This window comes from Protopterus annectens, chromosome 7.part0 (assembly GCF_019279795.1).
Source record: "Protopterus annectens isolate FY-2018-M chromosome 7.part0, PAN1.0, whole genome shotgun sequence".
Classification (NCBI taxonomy): domain Eukaryota; kingdom Metazoa; phylum Chordata; order Ceratodontiformes; family Protopteridae; genus Protopterus; species Protopterus annectens.
In genome coordinates this window covers 470,336,257-470,360,552 of record NC_056739.1, presented here as the reverse complement: position 1 = coordinate 470,360,552, position 24,296 = coordinate 470,336,257, and the positions used below count along the sequence as shown (strand labels likewise).

The 24,296-nt window shown below is 39.2% G+C and overlaps 1 protein-coding gene across 1 annotated transcript in view; it reads right to left on the bottom strand.

Moving 5' to 3' along the window:
• Positions 1-814: 814 nt before the first annotated feature.
• LOC122805987 (vomeronasal type-2 receptor 26-like) overlaps positions 815-24,296 on the bottom strand; it is a 225,022-nt gene continuing 201,540 nt past the window's right edge. Inside the window, exon 3 of the mRNA XM_044076225.1 lies at positions 815-1,725. Within this exon, the coding sequence (XP_043932160.1) occupies positions 815-1,725 (911 nt within the window). The remainder of the gene's footprint in view (positions 1,726-24,296) is intronic.

Genomic DNA, 24,296 nt, shown 5'->3' with positions numbered 1-24,296 from the left:
ATTTCATACTCTTTTCGTGAAGCAGTGCACACTGTAAGTAGCTAGTGACCAGAAGAAGAGCTGCCTTATACCTCATACAAAACTTAGTACTTCCCCTCGACATAGTGACCTCTTGGAGATGCAGGAGACACTGCTTCCACTGGCCCTTACGTCTAGTATGTACTTCTATTAAAACTGGATATTCATTTAGTCAGTAGGAGGACAGGTCTTGAAAAGCATATGTCAGAGCTCAACATTTCTGATCACAGTGGACAGAAATTTATGTATGTTATGCACAGATATCTTTTGCATGGAAAAGGGCTGCTGGCTGAAGTGGCACCAATTCAGGCCACACTCTGTCTTAGAAACAAAGGGACATGTAAACACACAGAGCGCACACACTCACCCAACACATGGGAATGGAATTTTACTAGAGAAACTGTCCCATTTTTTTCTTAAGTAAGCCAGAGATTACTGTAGCCCGGATGATAAAAAAATACTTTTACAATGCTGTCAGAACAAAAACACTAGTCTATCCCATGTGTATTAAAACACTGCTTGCTGCAGAGTCAGCAGTACATCCTTTTCAATTTGATGATAGCAGACCCAGTCAGGAAAGTTTTCTATCAGCTGTGAGTGGCACTCACTACTGCTTTCTATTACTGTTCTTTGCAAAAATTGTCCTAGATCACAGACTGCAGCCGATGAAGTCAACCCCACATTGAACCATATTTGAGTATACAATAGTGTACTCTAAAGAAAAAATCTCAGGGATAAACTAGAAGCACTTTTTAAATTATTTAAAAAAATAAAGCTATAAATCAATTATTATATGCTATGGCTTTGCTTCACCTTTCCCTACCATACATCCCCTGGTGTTCAGTTCTGGCCTCAGTATTATGATGTAACATTTGGGTAAGAATATACAACCCAACATTCCAGCACTAGAAGCCAAGATGGCAAAAACTTCCACAGCCACCATGTACTTCCCCCTGGTGCTCAGGTATGCAGGTATAAATGACAGCCACACAATGACAAACACAAGCATGCTAAAGGTAATGTACTTAGCCTCATTGAAGCTACCAGGTAAGTTTCTTGCTAAGAAGGCAACCACAAAGGAGGCAGCTGCCAGCAAACCTAAGTATCCCAGCATTGTCCAAAAGGCAAACACTGAACCTTCATTACACTCAATGATTATCTTACCATCTTTTGAAGTCCTGTTTAATTCCGGGAATGGTGCAGAAAGACACAACCAAACAAGACATATAATTACCTGAATAAGTGCTCCAAAGATGACAATAGAAGTGGATACCCTGGATCCTACCCAATTTTTTAACCTGCTGTCTGGCTTTGTGGCACTAAAGGCAATCACCACAGTGACAGTCTTGGCTAAAATGCATGATACACAAAGAGAAAATGTCAAACCAAAAACTGCTTGACGAAACATGCAGTTCAGATTCAGGGGCTGGCCAATAAATAAAAAAGAACAAAGGAAGCAAAGTGTAAGAGACAGTAGCAGAAAGTAGCTGAGTTCACGATTGTTAGCCTTGACTATTGGAGTGTCCTTGAACTTAATGAAAATGTAGAGGATGGAAACTGTCAACAAACTTAGTATGCTTGAGCAAACAACTAGTAATGCTCCAACAGGGTCTTCAAAGGACAGGTACTCTAGGCTTTTTGAAATGCACATATCACGCTTGTCATTGGACCAGAAATCCTCTGAACATTTCAGGCAGTTCACAGCATCTAGGGGGAAAAGAAAACACAACTGAATCAGGACTGGATAAATATGCCATAGATAATTTATAATATATAATTTATATATTTATAATTATATACTCTAGAAAAGCAAAGCTGTTTCTCTGCAGTCTGTTTGGTACTGCTCTGAAAAGCCAATTCAGACTCAAAAAAGAAAACAAATACAGTAAACGTTACATATTGCTGAGCAGTAACAGGAAACATTATACTAGATATTTAAATGCTATAAACATTATACTAGGGTTTTAACTTTACTGTGCATAAGCCATTAAGTCATTCCTGTACAATGTGTATATCAAAAATACAGTGCCACAGGTTATAAATTGTACTTGATTCTAATTTTTCATCAAAGCTAATTGGGAGAGATATTGTATGATGTCATGACCAGTATGTATCTCCCAAATAAAAACATACATGGTCTGCACGTTATGGTTATAAATCTCAAATGTCCAGATTTTCACAGCATGTCCAGATTTTTGATTCATATTTTAGACCTCGTTCTCATAAAAATGTGTTTTTCAGGCAAATCACTTAGGACTGAAGTCATTAAATAATGAAATACATTTGATTTTCAAATTCATATCCTTCAGAAAATGAATGTGAACATAAATCCTGTTATTCTAGCAACTTTCTAAGTTTATTAGAACAACATTTAAAATATGTCCCTATTTTTGGGCCTTTGTATCCCCATTATTTTAGGTTTTGTCCAGATTTTTTGCACTTATCTCGAGATGACTGATGGTTTGGGCATGTGGAAGTTGCCCTGAAGCTTTGGAAGCTGGACAGCTGTTATATCCTATGCAGAATATAATCCATACTAGTAAGGCTACTGCAGTCCAGTGTTATGATAAGCTTACACAACTGCACTTTCTTTACTGGTAAGAGATTGTAATATATATTTAATAATACTGCAGCATTTCCTGACAACTTCCATCCAATGTGCTTCAAAAGACAAATGTGTATCTATCCTACTTCCTAGGTCTTTTGTTCTATTAACCATGTTTAATATCATATTATTCAATTATTTTTTTTCATTGAGCTCTATACTTTTTAGGCTTAGATAAAAAATCCAAATTATGCAAAAGCTCTACAAAAAGTGCTGATCCTTAAGATTAATAATTACTGATTCAACCTTTGTGTTGTTTGCAAATTTAATAACCAGTACATTGCTTGCCAGGGAAAGTCTGTCATAAAGATGGCAACAAAAGGGCCCAAAACCAATCCCTGTGTATCCTTGCAACCATTTAATTTGCATATAATAGTGCCACCCTGATTTTGACAATACATTTTTTATTTACTAGACAATAAATTATCTATCTGTATATATCTTTTCACCCTATGTTTTCCACATAATTCTCAAGATCTCATAATGAGGGACTGAACTGAAGGCCTTTTCCAGATCTAAGCATACCTCATCATCCACGAGTTCTTGATCTAATCAGATCACCTGCTAAAATGATTTTATTTATTTTATTTTACATATGTTGACTGGGATAGTCTGACTGGATACATTTCCATTTTCAGTGGAGGCCCAGGGAGAAAAGCTCCAAGTTAAGTACATTAGCTAAGCACAAGACCTCCCTCCAGTATTCCAATATTGGTATATATCATTACTTAGAATTAAAGTATGTGTCAGAAATTCATATCAGACATGTCAAATTTATGGGATGATAGTTGTCAGTTTCAGTTGGTGAACCCCCATTGAGCATAGGTGCCACTACTGCCTCCTTCCAAATCTTTGGGAAAAATTGTTATTAAGGTTTCTTGAAATAAAAAACTGCAAGCAAGGGAGTATATTATTAATATCATTAGATAAAAAGAAGCAATTTAGTCCATCTGGACCAGTACCTGTAGGATTCTATATTGTTTTAACAGCACTGGCCATTTCCTTGCAGGTTATCAAAGGGCAGGTTTATGAGCCAAATGTGATCTCATTCAACATGTAACTATCAATTTTAGTACTCCTACCGGCAAATGATTCCAGAAATATGATGGATAAAAACCTAAGTTCAGTAATAATAAGAACATCATTTGCAACAATATTTTTATTACTCTGGGAATCTAAGCAGTAGCTATAGTGGATCATATTTTCACCATGTTAATCTTATCAACTGCCTTTGATAAGTTCTAGCCCCAAAATGCATGGGTTTATTATTATATGCTCAAGACCAGGAATGTCGTCTACAGCAAAATCCAAAACCATGCACCAAAATTCAGAATGCCTAATGCCAACATGTGCAGAAAAAGAAAACACCAAATATCGAGACTACCTACCACTCCAGTCCTAGAAGAACCAAGTGCTAACATGGATTCTGAATGGGAGCAGATTCAGGCATTCAATAATGTCAGCATTTGACATTCTGAGTGCAAGCATTCAAGGTTCAAAACTACTTGACATTCTCAGCATGTAAACCTACTGTGTATGGGAATGAGTGTGTGTGTGTGTGTGTGTGTGTGTGTGTGTGTGTGTGTGTGTGTGTGTGTGTGTGTGTGTGCGCGTGTGTGTTTACGTACATGCCCTTATCAACATATATTTTATATGGGAGGCTAAAAGAGTGTTTATTCCCATTTATTAAAACATTTAAATGCTTCTGTACACTATAATGTTGTAAATTCTTTCTACCCATAGTAAGGGTTGTGAAGGGCTCCTTAAATTCCTGGCACTGCAGATACCTCTACACTCAATAGAACTAGAGACTAAGATAAATTATTATAAGAAGAACTAAAGCAACATTTGCATTTGACTGCCATCAGAAGTCACGATCTGATTACTCTTCTTCTTTTTTCAGCTGTTCCCATTAGGAGTCACCACAGCAGATCATCTGTTTCCATTTCTTCCATACTCTTCATCTTGTTCTGTCATACCAACCACCTGCATGTCGTCTCTCACCACATCCATAAACCTTATCTTAGGCCTTCCTCTTTTCCTCTTACCTGGCTCCATCCTTAGCATCCTTTTCCCAATATAGCCAGCATCCCTCCTCAGCACATATCCAAACCAACACAATCTTGCCTCACTGGCTTTGTCTCCAAACCGTCCAGCCTCTAATATACTGATTCCTAATCCCATCCATCCTTGCCACACCCAATGTAAATCATAACATCTTTAACTCTGCCACCTCCAGCTCTGACTCCTGCCTTTTTGTCAATGCCACCATCTCCAACCCATATAACATAGCTGGTATCACTACTCTCTTGTATGCCTTCCCTTTCACTCTTACTGGTAACAGTCTTTTACAAATCACTCTGGACACTCTACTCCAACCACTCCACCCTGCCTGTACTCTATTCTTCACCTCTCTTCCACACTCACCATTACTCTGAATTGTTGATCCCAAGTACTTAAACACATCCACCTTCGCCAACTCTACTCCCTGCATCCTCACCATTCCTCTATCCTCCCTCTCATTCACACACATATATTCTGTCTTAGTGCTGCTGACCTTCATTCTTCTCCTCTCTAGAGCATATCTCCACCTCTCCAGGGTCTCCTCAACCTTTTCCCTACTCTCATTACAGATCACAATGTCATCTGCAAACATTTTAGTCCACAGGGACTCCTGTCTGATCTCATCTGTCATCCTATCCATCACCATTTCAAATAAGAAAGGGCTCAGAGCTGATCTTTGAAGTAATCTCATCTCCACCTTAAATGCACCCTTCACTCTTACTGCAGACTTCACCACTGTCACACTACCCTCATACATATCCTGAACCACTCCTACATACTTCTCTGTCACTCCTGACTTCCTCATTCAGTAAAACAACTCCTCTCTAGGCACCCTGTCATGTCCTTTCTCTAGGTCCACAAAGACATAATGCAACTCCTTCTGACCTTCTCTATACTTCTCCATCAACACCCTCAGAGAAAACATTGCATCTGTAGTGCTCTTTCCCAGCATGAAACCATACTGCTGCTCACTAATCATCACCTCCCTTCTTAGCCTAGGCTAGCTTCAACTACTCTTTCCCTAACTTCATGCTGCGACTGATCAGTTTTATCCCTCTGTAGTTACTACAGCTCTGTACATCACCATTATTCTTAAAAATCAGTATCAAAACTCTTCTTCTCCACTCCTCAGGCATCCTCTCACTTTCCAAGATTTCATTAAACAATCTGGTTAAATGTTCCAATGCCATCTCTCCTAAACACCTCCATGCTTCCACAAGTATGTCATCTGGACCAACAGCCTTTCCATTCTTCATTCCTGTCCTTACTTCCTCCTTTCTAATCCATTGCACTTCCAGATTCATTATTCCCACATCATCCAACCTTCTCTCTCTCATTATCTTCATTTATCAGCCCCTCATACTCTTTCCATCTGCTCAACACACTCTCCTTGCTTGTGAGTACATTTCTCTCATTATCCTTTATCACCCTTACCTGCTGCACATCTTTCCCAGCTTGGTCCTTCTCTCTAGCCAATTGTTACAGGATCTTTTCTCCCTCCATAGTGTCCAACCTTTCATACACTCTCCATACACCTTATCCATAGCCTTCACAACCTCTCTGTTCATCATCTGAATCATCTCCTTATACTCCTGTCTACTTTCTTCATGTCTCTGACAATCCCACTTCTTCTTCATTAACCTATTTCTCTGTATACTCTCCTGTACTTCCTCATTCCACCACCAGGTCTCCTTGTCCTCTTTCCTCTGTCCAGATGTCACAACAAGCACCTTTCTAGCTGTCTCCCTTACCAGCTCTGCTGTAGTTACCCAGCTATTTGGTAACTCTTCCCTGAACTCCATCTCACAATCACCCATTTTCAACTTCCACCATTTGATCCTTGGCACTGCCCTCACACTCCTCCTCCACCTCTTCTTGATCACCAGCATCATCCTACAGACCACCATTCTATGCTGCCAAACTACACTTTCCCCTGTCACCACTTTTCAGTCTCCACTCTCCTTCAGACTGCCCCTCCTGCATAGGATATAATACAACTGTGTCCATCTTTCTTCACTCTTGTACATCACCCTATGTTCTGCCTTCTTCATAAAATATGTATTAACCACAGCCATGTCCATCCTTTTCACAAAATTCACCACCATCTGACCTTCTGCATTCCTCTCCTTAACACCATACCTACCCATCACTTCCTCATCTCCTCTGTTCCCTTCACCAACATGTCCATTGAAATCTGTTCCAATCACCACTCTCTCACCCTTGGGTACACTCACCACCACTTCATCCAACTCACTCCAAAATTTTTCTTTCTCATCTATTGAACACCCAAACTGCAGAGTTTATGCACTAACAACATTAATCATCACACCATTGATTTCCAGCTTCATAAACATTACTCTATCCAACACTCTTTTCACCTCCAAAACACTCTTTTCAAACTGTTCCTTCAGGATTACCCTTACCCCATTTTTTTACTCCCATCAACACCATGATACAACAATTTGAACCCACCTCCAATACACCTGGCCTTAATCCCCTTCCATCTGGTCTCTTGCACGTGCAGCATATCAACCTTCCTTCTCGACATCATATCAGCTATCCCTCTCCCTATACCAGTCATACTGCCAACATTCTAAGTTCCTACCCTCACTACCATACTCCTAACCTCCCTCTTCTCTTCCTGCCTTCAGGCATTCCTTCCCGCTCTTCTCCTCCTTCTTCTTCAGCTAACAGTAACCAAATTTCCACCAGCTAACGACACTGGTGGTGATTGTTGTTAATCCAGGTTTCGACCAATCTGGTATGGAAATCTGTATTGTTGTCCGCATATTTCTTTTGGCAAATGTTTTACTTTTGATGCCCTTTCTGACATAACCCTCCACATTTATCCGGGCTGCTTGGGACTGGCACTAAGAAATGCATTGGTTTGTGCATGACCAGCAGCTGGATTTGCATCCAAAGTGGCTGGGTTAAAGAAATCATGACCTGATTACATTAAAAAATTAAAAGCTGTTATGGAGCCACCCTATTTCTAAATTATCTCTTTATCAAGGTATATTTTGGAAATTTATGTTTATTTTATTTTATACAGATATTTATTATAGCATTTGTTTACTGTAGTTATATTAAATACATGCTAGCTACAAATACTGACACTATTGCTACACTGTCACATTGCAATTTTACTGTATATCCTAAACATGCATTAGATTTTTATAAAACAACTAGAATACATTTTCAAAGATGATATATAAAGAGCTGATTATTTCTAAAATGTGTGAATGTAAAGAAGAACAAGGGCATTTCAGAATGTTCTTCTTTTTTATATTACTTTTAAGTGATATTAAATAAATACATACTGCATTCAATTTTCATTTTAGCAAAACACACTTCTTGCTCATTGATAAAATTCCATTCTTTCTATCATATCTGGGCTGCTCTTAAGCATGCTTGGGAGTATCATATGGGGCATGCATTTAACAATGTATTGCTAAAAATAATATAACTTAATTTCTTATATTGCTGCTTAATTAGCATTTGGATGACTTTTTATTTATAATTTAGTGTCATATGCTTTAAGATATTTTTTCAAGTATGGGGTATATTGTCATTGATCTTTCTATTTCTAAGGTCAGTTTAATGAAATACTTTGCTGCAGCTGCTTAATGTTGTACTTGCTTCATTTACTACTATATTGTGTCTAATGTGCATTTTAATTGTTTCTGTTTTCTTCAGTAATGTTACAGAATTTTTGTGTGCATGCTTCTTCTTTTATGGCTGAAAATAGAACCTTGTGGCCCACTCTGCTTATCTCAAAATATCTATTTATCTATCTGTCTTTCTATCTATCTATCTATCTATCTATCTATCTATCTATCTATCTATCTATCTAGCTATCTATTTATCTATCTACCACTTACAAATTTTCCATTGGTATTTGTCCAAACAGCCAGATAACTTCAATCAATGTAACTAGTTGTACTATGGCTTTTCTATGAACCAAGAATCTCTAAAATGCACCACAACAGAAGGCAACACTTATCAGTTGAGCAATGTGGAGTAGCTGGTAGATTTTTTTAGTATATAAAGCTTTAACCATTTCAGTCATAACATTCTGTTGATACAGTTAAGGGAGCTGATTTGATAATGACTAGCCAAAGAATTAGTGTTCCTAGTAGTACACGATTATGTCATATCCAGAACAAAGTGATGATGAGAGCTTTCAATGAAACAGTAACACCTCCTCTGCAAGCTGCTTTTAGGAAGGAATTAGATGGAATAGATGTAGGCCCTGTAATCATGCCAGCAAAATAGAAGAATATCCAAAATATGCCACACTTTCCTACCCATAGCTCCTTACACTCTTCTAGTTTTTTTTTTTTTTTTTTTTTTTTTGGGGGGGGGGGGGCTAAAGCTGTCTCTATCTCGCAAATCTTCATTAAGAAAGTGACCTGAGATTTACTATTGGATGGCAGATGATGAAGGATGGATTGATTGCCCATTGTTGGAAGAGGGATGGAGTTTTTTTTCTGTGTATGTCTATATATATATATTTATATATGGGTCTACTTTTGTTTTTCAAAACTCATCATTTTGAAAAACAAAAGTTGTTGTGTCTTTCGGTTTATCCCAGTTAGGGGTCGCCACAGCGGAACTCCGGTCCGCTAATGTTTGGTAGTGTATTTTTACGTGCCGAGTTACCAGCCCTGACGCACAATCTTCAACGAAGGCACGCCCATTCACGCATGCCTCCACACAGAAGACGTTCTAGCTGAGAATCGAATGGGACAACATCTTGCGGTGAGGTGACAACGATCCCAATTATGCAAAAGTGCACTTAGGTTCATAGGTTCATAGGTGTGTACTAGGCTAATGGCCCTGGAGCCTTTACAAGCCTAGCCCATAGACGTGCCCTGACATCGTGCCATCCGACATTAGTTCCCAGTATCTCTATTAAGTAGAGCCACTGCAGTGAACCCCAGGTTGAACTTTCTATTTCCCATCCACTCATCAAGATTTCTCTTGAAGAGGGCCAGTTAGGTGCTCTGCTTGACATGTATGGGAAGTCTATTCCAGAGCATGGGCAGTCTCTGGGTTATGAACCTATTCCTGGTATGTTCTGTTGATTGTGGTAATGAGGTTGAGGTCTCTGGAGCATGTGGTGCAGAGGGATTGGGATTTATTTAGATGTAGCATTTCTAACAGAGCTGGGTCAGACATGGCTTTGTAAGTCAAGCAGAGATCGTCTCTTAGTAGACGATATGAGACAGAGAATAGCTGGAGATTTTTGAGTCTGTCTGTGTACGACATGTGTTTAAGGCCTTGGATCCTCTTCATGAAGTACTCTTGTGGCCTTTCCAGCTGTTGCATGTGTCTAGTGAGGTACATGCCAAATGGGGCATTATACTTGATGATTGACCTAATGAGGGAAGAGTAGCGAGAGATGATGACCTCTTTCTTCCTGGATGCAAAACCCTTGGTAATGAGATGTGTCACATAGAAGGACTTTCTGACCACAGTGACATTGTGGGGGTTGAAGGAGAGGGTGCTGTTAGCCTGTGTCCCCAGATCTCTTATAACGCCTTCATTGTTCAGTGGGCTCCCTTCAATGTGGTAATTAGTGAGAACTGAGTTTTTCCCAAAGGGGATGACGCTGCATTTTTTGGCATTAAGCTTAAGGCCATGGTTTCAACACCAATCATTGGTCTCAGTGAGGCCTTTCTGTAGGATGTCTGCATCACTTGGGGAGTTAATAATGGCTCCCAGCTTATACTTCAATGAAAGCGCACTTTCACAAATACTGGTTCACCGAACTGGTCAGACAAAAAAAAAGAAACACTGCAGCACTGAAGCACGCTACATTGGGGATAAGGGAATATACCTCTTTCCCCACTATAGTGCGATCTTGGAGTTAGTATATATAAAGTAGTGGGGGTGTAGGGGGTGCAGTGGGGCTTGCCCCCACTGCAAAACTGCCTTTGCAATATTTTATTTTTAAGTTTTTTATTTTACCTGTTCAGTGAACTGGTATTCACGAAAATGTTTTTGAATTGACAAGTTTCGATAAACAAAAGTAAATCCCATACACACACACAGATATCTATCTATCTATATATATATATATATATATATATATATATATATATATATATATATATATATATATAGCTCCCCTGCATCTAAAGAAATGTGTGTTTGTTTGAAAAATGTAGGGGTGTGATTTTATGTCAAAGGGGTGGATGATTGACTGGTGGATATGTTGATAGTACGGAATGGTGATACAGGTAAGTGGGGTTGAGAGAGTGAGAATGTGTGTGTGTGTGTGTGTGTGTGTGTGTGTGTGTGTGTGTGTGTGTGTGTGTGTGTGTGTGTGTGTGTGTGTGTGTGTGTGGGTGTGTTTGTGTATGTGAGTTAGTCTTAAGGTCAGAGGTTTGTGAAGGATGGATGTTGTGTGTTTGTGTATATGTTTGTGTATTTTAGGGTAAGGGCAAGGGTTAGGTTAGGTGAGGTTAGAGGATTGATGTAGCATTGTTTGTGTGTGTTTGTTAATGAGTCTGTCTTGTGTAGTGACAGTGTTACAGGAAGATTTTAATGACCTTAAGGTGTAGGGTTAGGGTTAGGGAAAGGGGCAGGTGGAGCCCCCCTGCCCTCCTTAGTAATGGGTGCTAACCCTAATGCTGTCCCTTCCCCCCACCATAACTCTACACTGTAAGGTCTTTAAAACTTTCCCATAGCACTGTCACTTTTCAGACAAATTTGAGGCTAGTATTATAGGGGATTTCAGTTTTAATATCAAGACAGGAAATCGTTATTTTGTCGGTGTTTTACAGTTATATTAGGGCAGTCATACACGATATACCCATATGTGTGTATACATATATATATATATATATATATATATATATATATATATATATATATATATATATATGGGTCCGCCTGACAACGTCGACAGCTCAGCACGCCGACACTGAGAACACCAACGCCAGAAGATCGACAACTGAGAAGACCGACGGATGAAAACACCGACGCTGAGAACACCGACATGGGAAAAGGCTGTGTAAGTATGCGGTAGTGACGGACGTTAGGGTGCGAGTAAGGTAAGTGTGCGATATTGACGGTCTGTAGGGATAGGGGTGGGTTAAGTGAGTTAGGGTTAGGGCGCGGGTTAGGTAAGTGTGCAGTAGTGATAGTCTTTGGGTTAGGGGTGGGTTAAGTGAGTTAGGGTTAGGGCGCGGGTTAGGTAAGTGTGCGGTAGTGATAGTCTTTGGGTTAGGGGTGGGTTAAGTGAGTTAGGGTTAGGGCGCGGGTTAGGTAAGTGTGTGATAGTGACGGACCTTAGGGTTAGGGTTTGGGTTAAGGTTGTAGATAGTTGTGTATGTGAGGTTTAGTGTGGGTTTGTAAGGATTTTGGTGTGCTTGTGTTGTGTGTGTGCTTTTTGGACAGGGGATTTATTTTGTTTGTTGATTGTCGTTATTATGGTGTGTTGGGCATGTGAGGTTTCGTGTTTGTGAACTGTCGGTTATGTGGTGTCAGTGATTTCGTTGTCGGGCATGTGAGGTTTCGTGTTTTTGAACTGTCGGTTATGTGGTGTCGGTAAACTGGTTGTCGATGTTGTGGCTTGTCGACCTTGTCAGGTAGACCCATATATATTTACATATATATATATATATATATATATATATATATATATATATATATATATATATATAAATTATATGAAAGTATCTAAACAAAGAACAGAAGTGATGTATAGTTAAAAATCAAAATTAAAAAGAAAATCTTGGCCGTGGCACAGCTGGAATCTTTTAAAGCAATCAACGAATCAACGGAGCCATTTTCTCCCTAATAACCTTTTCATCTTTATTGAAGACTAGCTAAGCAGTGTTACTCATATAGCTACTAAAGTCTATGCACTTAAGAGTAAAGATAAAGTTCAGTAACAATAAAGAAGAAAATGGGGGAATGAGTGCTTTTGTCAAGTGTATAATGGCTTCTTTATATTAAAAAATGAGCAATTTGAGTATAAAGCCTTCTTTAGATATAAAAATCATTATCATCATCATCAGCCCCCTTTTTTCCCCCATTTTCTACATGGGGTCGGGGAATTGTGCTAACTGTCTCCATCTCTCTCGATTCAATGCCACACTCCTGCCTTCTTCGACACTCATGCCTGACTGTCGCAGATCTTCTTTCACACAATCCATCCACCTCTTTGCTGGATGTCCTCATTTCTTTTTACCTTCTTCCTCTTTGTCCCAAATCTTCTTCACCAGACTGTCTTCTGATTTTCTGCACATGTCCAAACCACCATAATCTGTTCTCTTTGAACTTTTCTGCAATTGGACCTACCTTCTTGTCTGTTCTTATGTCCTCATTTCTTCATCTGTCCCACAGAGTGCATCCTACCACCCTTCTCAGGCACTTCATTTCCATCGCCTTTACCTTCTTCATCTGCTCTGCCTTTACTGCCCAGGTTTCTGTACCATACAGTAGTACTGCTCCCACCACTGTCTTGGACACCTTACTTTTCAGCTTCTTTGGCATTCTTCTATCATAGACTATACCTGACACTCTATGCTAGTTGGCTGCAGCCCCTCTGATTCTAGCTTTGTCCTCTTCATTCAGACTTCTTCTCCTCAACCACCCCTCCCAGATACTTAAAGCTGTTTACCTGTTCCACTGTCTTCCCTTCTATCTCAATTCTCAACATCTTCTGATTTCCCCAGTTTGCTGCCATTACCACTGTCTTATCTGTGCTTAGTTTCATCCCATGTGCCTTCAGGTTTGCATTCCATTGCTCTATACTTTGCTGGAGTTATTGTTCAGAGTCTGCCTGTAATGCCGCATCATTCGCATACAGCAACTTCACTGATCTGTCCCTTCCAACCTGTTTGCTAATGTAGTCCATCACCAGTATGAATAGCAATGGGCTCAGAGCTGAACTCTGGTGTATACCTCACTCCCACTGGGAGCCCATCTGTGAGGCTGAACACTTCGTACTTGAGTCATTGGGTCCTTGTATATAGGCTGCACTATATATAATGTATGTATATATATTGTATATAGCCCATCTGTGAGGCTGAACACTTCGTACTTGAGTCATTGGGTCCTTTTATATAGGCTGCACTAATTCTACCAATGTTTCTGGGAATTCGAACCACCACAGTACTGCCCAGCTCAGCTTCCTTGGGACCTTGTCATATGCTTTCTTCAAGTCTAGGTATGCCCAGTTGAACTCTTTCCTCATCTCTAGAGTCTTCTCAACTATCTGTCGCACTGCAAACAATAGGTCAGTTGTGCTGCATCTAGCATTTAGATCTAAAAATGCTTAATGTAAATACTTGCAACACAATCTGAAAAATCATATACTTCCCTGTTTCTATAAGGTGGAGTAGGACCTCCTAGGGATCTGAGAAAGACCATGGGAAAAAACATATGGCCTGTGGTTTGTCATTGTCAGCAAAGTATCAGGTGCAAGTAGGTTTCACACTGATTGACAGATGAGATACCTTTTAGTCTTCCTTAACCAATAACAGAATGAAAAACATTGTAAAGGTTGGTATTGGGGAGTAGCCTGTCTTTACTCTTTGGGACGAAAAATATTGATCCATTGCTCTTCAGACTTTGAAGCATGTGTGAAGCTTGTTTCTGTGAAACAAGTGTAATAGAGTAAAAGCCAAATGCAATATTAGATCCATTTATCTGTAAACTAGTTAGTCGTTGACAAGTCAGATAACTCTAGCATCTGTATCCTCAAAGACACTGAAGAGTCTGATCTTGCTATAACTTGAACAGACACTTTTGTACTGCTTTTTTGAAAATGGGGACCACCACTCCAGGTTGCCAATTTAGAGGTACTTTCTTTGCTTCCTAGGCAATATTGAAAAGGAACGTTAATCACAATATCTCAACAACATCAAGTGCTTTCAGCATTTTTTCCTAGAGTTCATTCACTCATGTAGCCTGAACCGGTGCAGAGTTGTTTAATTATCATAGTGACCACATCAGCAGAAATGGACCCACTCTCACAAGTTACTTCTAGTATTGCCTTCTCATATACATTGGATTTGGTAGTTCCTGAGAGTGTTGCAGCTTTCATCAGTGTTCGTATCTGGTACAGGGTTGCTCCAGTTTTGGTGGAAACAGCTATGGCAATGCCCCAGCCATCCATCCTGAGCCATTTGATGTGTTACCAGAATTTTTTGAAGCCATCTGAAAATCTTTCTCCAATGGCTTCACCAAGCTCCTCATACACACTAAGGTCTTCATTTCAATAACTGCTAGAGCATCTGCATTTCTGAGTTTTCAGTGCCTAATGTTCAAACTCACAATCCACTACATCCCTACTAACTAGGCTTCTTTTCTTAAAGTAAGAGCTTCCACGGGTCTGATGCCTACCATTGGCTCCTAGGATTGTCACTATACAATCCTCATCCACCTTCTGGCCACACCTCTTTATGACCTCTTCAGCTACTGAAGTTTTGAATAGGATCCATTCAGACTACTTTTCCCCAAACCTACAGGATATAGGAGAAGCTCTTTTCGAGCTGGAAGCTGAAATCATCTTGCATAGAAACATCTGTTAGATGTTCCCAGAATACCCTCATCATTAGTCTGGGTCTCCTTGATAGTCCAGGCACTTCCCTGGCCATGTACTCCAACTTACAACCAAATGGTGATCAATTGGCAGCAAAAAAATTTGCCTTTATAGCACATTCAACAACGAACAGAATTTAAATAAATTTTATATCATCTAAATGAGACTTACTGTCATCTACCCCTTTTTTGTCCATCCGTGACCAGTCTATTACATTATGCAAGTTTCCATTTCAGTCATCTTCTAAGAAATGTTCACCTTTATGATAAACTTAATAAAGAAAACATTATAAATAATGTTTTGCCTTCAGCTGGAACCTACCAATATGTACCTTCCTGTTGTCCAATTTTACTTATTACTGCAAAATTTGTAATCATTTATTTCCCTCAACCATCTAGTTCATGTCATGCTTTTCAGTCTGTCCAATCTTCTTGTACCAGAAGTCACTTTTGCAAACCAGGTGATGTTTCATGTTAAAATAGGCTTTTCAACTCAATCATCTTTGACATTTATTGCATGCTTAGTTATGAAAGTCTCTTCGAGAATTCTTATTATCTCAAATGCCTCATCATGATTTTAAGGCATTGATAATTTTCCTTTTCAGTAAGTTTTAATGATGCAGGAAATGGTGAACTGCAGCTTAAACCTCAGTCCTCTCACTCCCTCATTCCACAGACAAATCATGAATGGTTTCTTAATATGACTGTTGAATAATTCTAATCCATCACAAACAACTGTCCTCCAACCAGTACCAATTTATACCCACTTGTCACAGTTTCTACAGCACTTTCTCTATCATTCTCTTCCTCTCGCTTTATCTCTCTCCCTCCCTCTCATATTAAATCAAATACTCAGCTGATATTGGCCAGCATTTCACAGTCTTTAGTAAAACCATTCTATTCTAGAATCTTATCTTTCAACTGTTCCAACAAATCACTTTTTTCTTCTTCTTACAAAACATCATCATACTACCATAGATTCTGCATGTATGCTTTATCCACCAGTCCATTAAAATGGGTCTTACTCTGATCAGGTCTTTTTATTGTCTTTATTGCCTTCTCCCAAATTTCTGACACTTTTTCCCTTTTTTTATGAAAAACATTCACCAAGTTATCTACTTGTATTAACTTTTTCAATGGTTTACACACAGAGCATCCAGGGAAAAGATCCCAACTCAAGAAGCACAGTGCATGCAAACCAGAAGACCTCTTTCTTTAACCTGTCAACTTCCCTCACTGGTTATGTCAACTAGTAAGTCTTAGGGTAACTGCAAGACAGGCCAAACAAGGCTAATGTTTTATCACTGATTCTTGTAAACCCATCACTGATCTCTGTACCCAGATTATAAATGCTATTTAGAAGATGGTGCATGGACTCATTCCACACAGAAGCTTCAGGGAGGTGTTCCTAGGATACCCTCACTACACATTTGGATTTCAAGAGTCTGTTTAATTGCATTCCTCCATTTGATCCATCTCTCCACCAAATGATGATTATTTCCCAACTCAGATCATCTTATCACCCACTGTCCCAAACTATGGCCCCAAATCTGAAGACATGACTTCAAAGTTGGTCATGTTTCTGTGGCCCAATCCTGTGGCCCAAGCAGCTCTAATACCACCTGCACACAATCACCCTTGTAGATGAGCATATAGTCTATTATGTACAGTCCATAACTAACACTGAAGTCCAACAAGAATTCACCACAATAGTTTAGATCAATCAACTCTTTCTTTCTTTCCAGTCACACACCTACAGGTAGCTCCATCATTTCACACATGAGTTTTGATATCTACCACCAGAGCTACAGAATCTAGAGATGATACCCTTTTAAATTTCAGAGTTATGGTCTCTGAGAAGACCACATTTTCTGAAAAGATGTTAAGGATATGCTACTCTCAGTCACATTGAGGTGACCCTCTCATTTATTGGCATAAACTCCAAATAAATTGTACCTGCACAGGGAAATGTGAGCATTCCTATACCTGCATATGGTCTCTTCTGAAAGCTGGCTCTAGACTAGGAGAGAAACCTTTCAGGTTTGTGAAGACTGGGTTGCAATTTTGATTTTTGCAGGTGATGCTGTTCTATGTAACACAAGAGACTGTGATGTCCAGCACACCTTGAAGTGATTTACTGCAGAGTATGAAGTAGCTGGAAGTAAAATCATCACCTACAACTCAAAACATCATAGGTTCATAGGTAGGTACTAGGCTATCGGCCCTGGGGCCTATACAAGCCCAGCCAAAAAGGTACCCTGGCTTTTGCCACCCAAGAAAATTATTTTCCTGTGTCACTGTCGAGCAGAGCCACAGAGGTGATCCCCGGGATGAATTTCCTATTTCTCATCCAATCATGAAGATTTTTCTTGAAGAGTGCTAATGAGGAGCTTTGTTTGATATAGATAGGTAGTTTATTCCAGAGTATGGGAAGTCTCTGGGGCAGAAATATATCCCTCCAGCACGTCCTGTTTATTGTGGTGACAAGGTTTAGGTCCCTAGAGTGTGTAGCTTGGAGGGATTGGGATTTCTTTAAGTGGAGCATGTCCAACAGCTCTGGGTTTGACATAGCTTTGTATGTTAGGCAGAGATCACCTCTGAGTAGACGATATGCGATGGAGTAAAGCTGGAGTTTTTTTAGACGGTCTGCATAGGGCATCTGTTTGAGACTGGTAATCCTCTTTGTGAGGTATTTCTTCGGCCTTTCCAGCTGTTGTAGATGTCTTGTGAGGTACATACCAAAAGGGGTGTTGTACTCTATAATGGGGCTAATGAGTGATGAGTAGAGGGGAACAATGACCTCTTTTTTTCTGGATGAGAAACCTTTTGTGATGAGGTGTGCCATATAGAAGGATTTCCTGACTATTGTGGTGATGTGATTATCAAAGGAGAGATTACTGTCCACCTGTGTCCCAAGGTCTCTTATCACACTTTCGGTGTTAAGTATACTACTGCCTATGTTGTAGTTCATGGGTACAAAGTTTTTACCAAAGGGGATGACAATGCACTTTTTAGCATTGAGCTTAAGGCCATGGCTTTGACACCAGGCATCTGTCTCAGTGAGGCCCTTTTGTATGATGTCCACATCGTTAGGAGTTTCGATTATTGCTCCTAGTTTGCAGTCATCTGCGAACTTTGTTAGCCAAAGACCTTCTGTGTTAGCCTGTAATTCAGAGAAGTAGATACCAAACAGGAGAGGACCCAGGACTGAACCCTGTGGTACTCCACTTGTCATTGGTCTGAAGTCGGATTTGGAGTCTGCTACTTTCACAGTGTGGGTTCTGTCAGTGAGCCAGTTGGCAACCCATCTTGTGACATAGGGATTTATACTTAGTTTAGTGAGTTTATCTATAATTCCAGAGTGGGGGGTGGTGTCGAAAGCCTTGGCAAGATCTAGATAGGCTGTGTGGACCACCTTACTCTTGTCTACGGCTTTGGTGACTGCTTCAAAGAAGTCTATTAGGTTTAGGAGACATGATCTGCCTTTTACAAACCCGAACTGGGTGGGGTCCAGAGTTTGGAAACTACCAATGTCTTTGTTTATAAGTTCCATGATGATATGTTCCATGGCCTTGCAGACCAGGCTCATCAGGCTAAGGGGGCATTAGTTCCCGGGATCTGTGCTGGCTCCCCCCTTGTGGAGTGGGATAACCATCGCTGTGCACCATTCAGCAGGCACAAAGCCTGAGGTGAGGCTATGATTGAACATGGTACTTAGCTAGTTCATTCTGTAGTTCATGTAGAACGCAGCCTGGGATGTTGTCTGGTCCCATGGATGCTGTGTTATTGGCTTTGGAGAGTGTGGTTTTTACCTGTGCAGCTGTAATTACAGGAACTTTGCATTCTTCCAGTATAGAGATGGGCTCTTTAGGGGGTGAGAGGGGGGTAAAGTTAGCACTGAACCTATCTGCCAGGATGTTGGCAATATCAACTGGGTCTATAGATTTAGTGCCATTGTGCTGTAACTCAGAGCAGATCTGAGTGTTGCCATTGAGAATCTTGACATAGCTATAGAATGCTTTGTGGCTGTCTTTAGAATCAGTGGCGATTTTGTTTTCATAACTAGCTTTGGAGGATTTTATCAGGGATTGCAGCTTCTTATTGAGGTTAACCAGGGAGCTCCTCCACTCATGGGATTTTACTCCCTTTTGCAACAGTTTCTTTCTTCTGTTGTACAGTTTGTTTATGGTAGGGGACCATCAGATTGGCTTCCTTTTTTTGGAGGAAAGCATCTTGGTTCTGTTTGGGATAGCATGATCCATGCACTCATGTAAATGCTTATAAAGTCCAATTATGTAGGATTCAGTAGTCGTAACTGCATTGTCCATCTGCATGGGTGTCATGAAGTTCACCACTTCTGTCCTAAGAAGCATGAAGTTGGCTTTGGAGAAATTTTTACCATGGTTTCCTTAATGGGGGTGGGGGCAGGATGTGGATATCTAGGGTAATTAGCTTATGGTTGGATCGGACCAATGAGGCGTTGACTTCAGGTGTGGAACATCGATCACTCATGTTGCTAATGACTAGATCTAGGATATTGTTGCCCCTGGTGGGGATGTGGATAAGTTGATCCAGGGCATTGGAGTTTATGAATTCCAGAAAGCATTGAGCAAAGGAGTTGGTACATGAGTAGTTTTCCCAGTTAATGGTGGGGTAGTTTAAATCACCCATTATTAGGGTGTTTAGTTGAACCCTAATATTTTTCAGTACATCAAGAAAAGAGGAGTGGGAATCCTGGGGCATGGTGGGTGATTTGCAGCAAGCTGCAATTTGGATTGCAGTTTTGCCCAGAGTTAGTTGCACTTGGATAACCTCGGCTGCATTATGCCGAGCAACTAGCCTAGAGGTGTGGATATCCTTAATGAATATGGACACACCTCCGCCTTTGGTGTTCCAGTCCAGGTTACATGGCCGAAAAGTGTGGTATGAGTTATAGCCTGGTAGTGCAGGGGTGCTCTCTGGAGCCTTGAACCAGGTCCCAGTCACTGCACAGATATCGATGTTATCCATTATAAGGAGTGCCTCAAGTGAGTGCATTTTAAGATTTAGACTTCTAGCATTGAGTAGCATCACCCTCAGTTTTTGCTTGCCTGTTCCTGTTATGGTGGTGAATTTGTCATTTGAACCTTGCCTAAAAAAGGCACTATAGGGGTGGCAAGAACCTTAGCCAGTATCCAGAATCTCAGGGATGACAGGTGCAGGCCATCTCTGGCAAAGCATCCTGGTCTGTCGACCATGTCATCCCAGGCAGACAGATACTGTATCCCTTTAGAATGGCATCAGAAGCTTAGCCAATTGTTGAAGTCAATCATTTTGTCCTTGTACTGTGGCATCATTCTGGGTGATGGCAGAATGCTACTCAGGGCTAGGGTCATACCTGCCTGGGCTACAAGATCAGAGAGCTCCTCCATGTCTCTTTTCATGTAGTCCTGGGAGGTACATCTCAGGTCGTTCACACCAGCATGGACAATGACAGAGTTATATTTGTACTTGTTGCGGAGTGACCTAAGTGCGTGGGTTATGTGGCGGATCCTGGCACCTGACAGGTAGCTGACAGTAACCATATCCTTATTATACCAACCAAAAGAAAATAAAAACTGAAAAAGTCTTAGAACATATTGATAAAGGTGTATTTTCTGATCATCTGTATAAAAAGAAGTTGTTGTATAAAAAAGTATTTTCATTTTGAAATATGACACTTTATTTCCTCAGGGTCTGAATGTAGAATGTAACTGGAGGCTTTTAATTTGATGAGGTTTCTTAATGTTTATTGATTAATTGATTAATGTTGATTGTTTAATTCCTTGATGTATTAGGGTATTTAAACTGTGTTGGTTATGTGATGTTTTATACTTCTTGAAGGCATTTGCCAAAGCGCTAGAGGTACAATAAATTGAGTGTATATAGTGGATTTTTCGTCTGTGGTCTTCAGTTTTTATTTTCTTTTGGTTGATATAATGTTCAGTATCAGTTTTTTATGGCAAATGAATCGTCGTTTGGGATCCCTAGACTTTTAAGGGATGATACTCTGGATGGTAGTCAAAAAACCATGGACAGTTTTGTAATGCACCAGAATGTTGCAGGCATGGCTGGTTCTATAGCTGCTAATACTTTTGCTTCAGCGGGTGTTTCTTCAACTCCACATTTTTTTGAGAGGCTTGAACAAGCAAGAAATTCTAGAGTGAATGATCCATTTGCTTCTGTGGGACAGTCTGGTTCCCTTCGGGTGAATCGAGCGCTCTAATGAGTAAGTTGGAACAGTTGCTGCATAAAGAGACTGCTGTATATTTTAACTTGTTAAGCTTGCAAAGATATGTTGATTTGGACATTACACCCAGGGGACTAAGAGCTTTTAAAAGTCCCTCTACACCTTTTGATATGTCTGATGAAATGGATGTGCAATTTTCTAAGAAGTGGTTATTGGCAGCTCACCGTTGCACCTTAGAATGGATTTCCATTCTATTAGAACGAGATTGGGTGAAACAAAATAAACTTAAGGAAGACATTAGAGCTGCCTACAATGATTTATCAAAAAGGCTTTCATCTATGCAGTTTGATAAGTTTTTAGCGGACATCAATACTGGTTTAGGTAAATACGAAAAAGAACTGATTGATCGGAAATGTACAAAATTGAAAAGAGACTTAAAGGACTATGAAACTAATCATGCCTTTTTATGGCACTTACCAACACATTTCCATTGAAATAAAGGCTCTGGTCCCTTTAAGAAATCACCAGCACCTTCTAGGAGCATGTTGTTTGCGTCAGATGTTTTGGGTTTTTCTTCTAATGGCGTTGGTGAAGGAGAACAAGTTCCAGCATTACCAGCGGCTCAAAATCCCTCTAGATTAACTACTGATTTTCGGAGAGGGAACCAGCAGTTTCAGGAAGAACAGAATGAATGGAAAAGAGGGAGATTTCAGTCTGGCAACTTTGGCAACCGAGAGGGACATAACTTTAACGGCAACAAGATAAATAAATGGTACTAATGTGACTGTTATTAATGCTGTACAAGATATTTATGATGGCTCTTTGTTTACTGGTTATAGTAATGTGGTTGAAACAACTGATGCAACTATTGTTTCTAAGTGTGACAATATCTCCATTGTACATAATATTTCTGGTGTGTCTTTGTCTAAAGAACAAATGAAAGTTCTTAATTATGGTCTTAAATGTATACCTACGGTGTTGCCTCGGTTACATGAACTTAAATGTGATGTTTTTAAATTGTGTAGGAAGATACATTTGATATATTTTTTTGCTAACAAACAGAATAAGGGGTGTGATGGTACTTTGTTAGAATCTGATAGTTTGGAAGATAGTTTTTATTCCTGTTTATCTGACCCTGAGGAATGTTTTGATTAGGTAAGTGACAGTAATGCTTATAGTTTGTTAAAAACTGATAAAATTATGAGCAAAAGTGATTTCATTCCCCCATATCAACATGAATATATAAAGTGTTTTTCTCAAATGTTGAATTTTGCTGTAGAAAATGCTTTTCATGACTTTATGCAATATAAGCATGAGTTAGTATATAATTTGAGTAAGAAGGAGTGGAATGAATTACAGGTATTAGCGAGTAATGAACATCTTATTATTAAACCATCTGACAAAGGTGGAAAGATAGTAGTTATGAATGTTGTACAATATTATAAAATGTGTATGTTACATTTGGATGATAATAATACTTATGTTAAAAGTAATATAAATTAATACACTAAGGCTATACATGATTTTGACACCCTTATACATAAAGGAGTGAGGTTAAAATATTTTTCACAAAATGATAAAGATAAAAAGTTTAATACTGATGATAGTGAGTTGGCTTTATTTTACTGTCTTCCAAAAATTCATAAAAATGATGTTGATCCACCTGGTAGGCCTATCGTATCTGCCCAAAAGTATTTTTTATCTAACATTGGGACATTCTTGCATGAATATTTACTTCCTTATGTAATGAAATTGCCAAGTTATATTAGGGATTGTTTTGATTTTTTAGACAAATTATCCAAAATACAATGGAGTGAAGATATGTTTTTTATAAGTGTTGATGTTGTTAGTCTCTATACTAATATTCAGTGTCAGTTTGGACTAGAAGCAGTAAAATATTTTTTGGGTGATAGTCCAGTAACACATTATATTATTGAAATATTGGAATTTTGTATAACTTTTTTATGTTTAATAAACAAATATACAAACAAATTAAGGGTACTGCTATGGGGGCATCTTTTGCCCCCATATATGCCAACTTGATGATGGGCTTGTATGAGCTAGAATGTTTGTATCGTATAGATTTTTTTTTTAATTATGTAGTTAATTATTTTCGTTTTATAGATGACCTTGTTTTTATTTGTAAAGGTGGGATGTCTTATGTTGGCCAGTTTATAGAAGTTATGCAAAATAACAGATTTGGACTATCTTTTGATGGCATACAGGTGGGTAAAGATATAACTTTTTTGGATATACATCTTATTTTGGAGGATAGCAATGTTTTACGGATGTCTGTGCATAGGAAGTTTGCTGATAGCAATAAGTATTTGATGGGAACTAGCTGTCATTCAGCTCACACTTTAGTTTCTTTACCTTATGGGGAATGTCTGAGACTGAGACGGCTATGTAATACTGACAAAGACTTCTATAAAGAAATTAATGTTACAAGTAGGATGTTTAGATCAAGGGGCTATAATGAACATTGTATTCAAACAGCTATAGATAAGGTTATTAATGAACAACATAGAGTTGGTACTTATAACCATATAGTAGAGGGATATAAGAAAGATGTTATAGATCAAGAGAAAATATTAGTTTACTTTGTTTCTACTTATACTGTATTCAGTGGTGTTTTAATTGAGATTGTGAAACACTACTGGAATTTTTTGTTTAAATCTGTGGACCTGAAGAATTTAATTTCTAGGTCTTTAGGTATTTCATTCCGGAGAGGCAGAAATTTAAAAGACATTTTAGTACATAATAGATTTAAATATCCTACTGAGACACTGAAATGTAAAACTATGCAGGGGCAAGGTACTTTACCCTGTGGTCATTGCAATG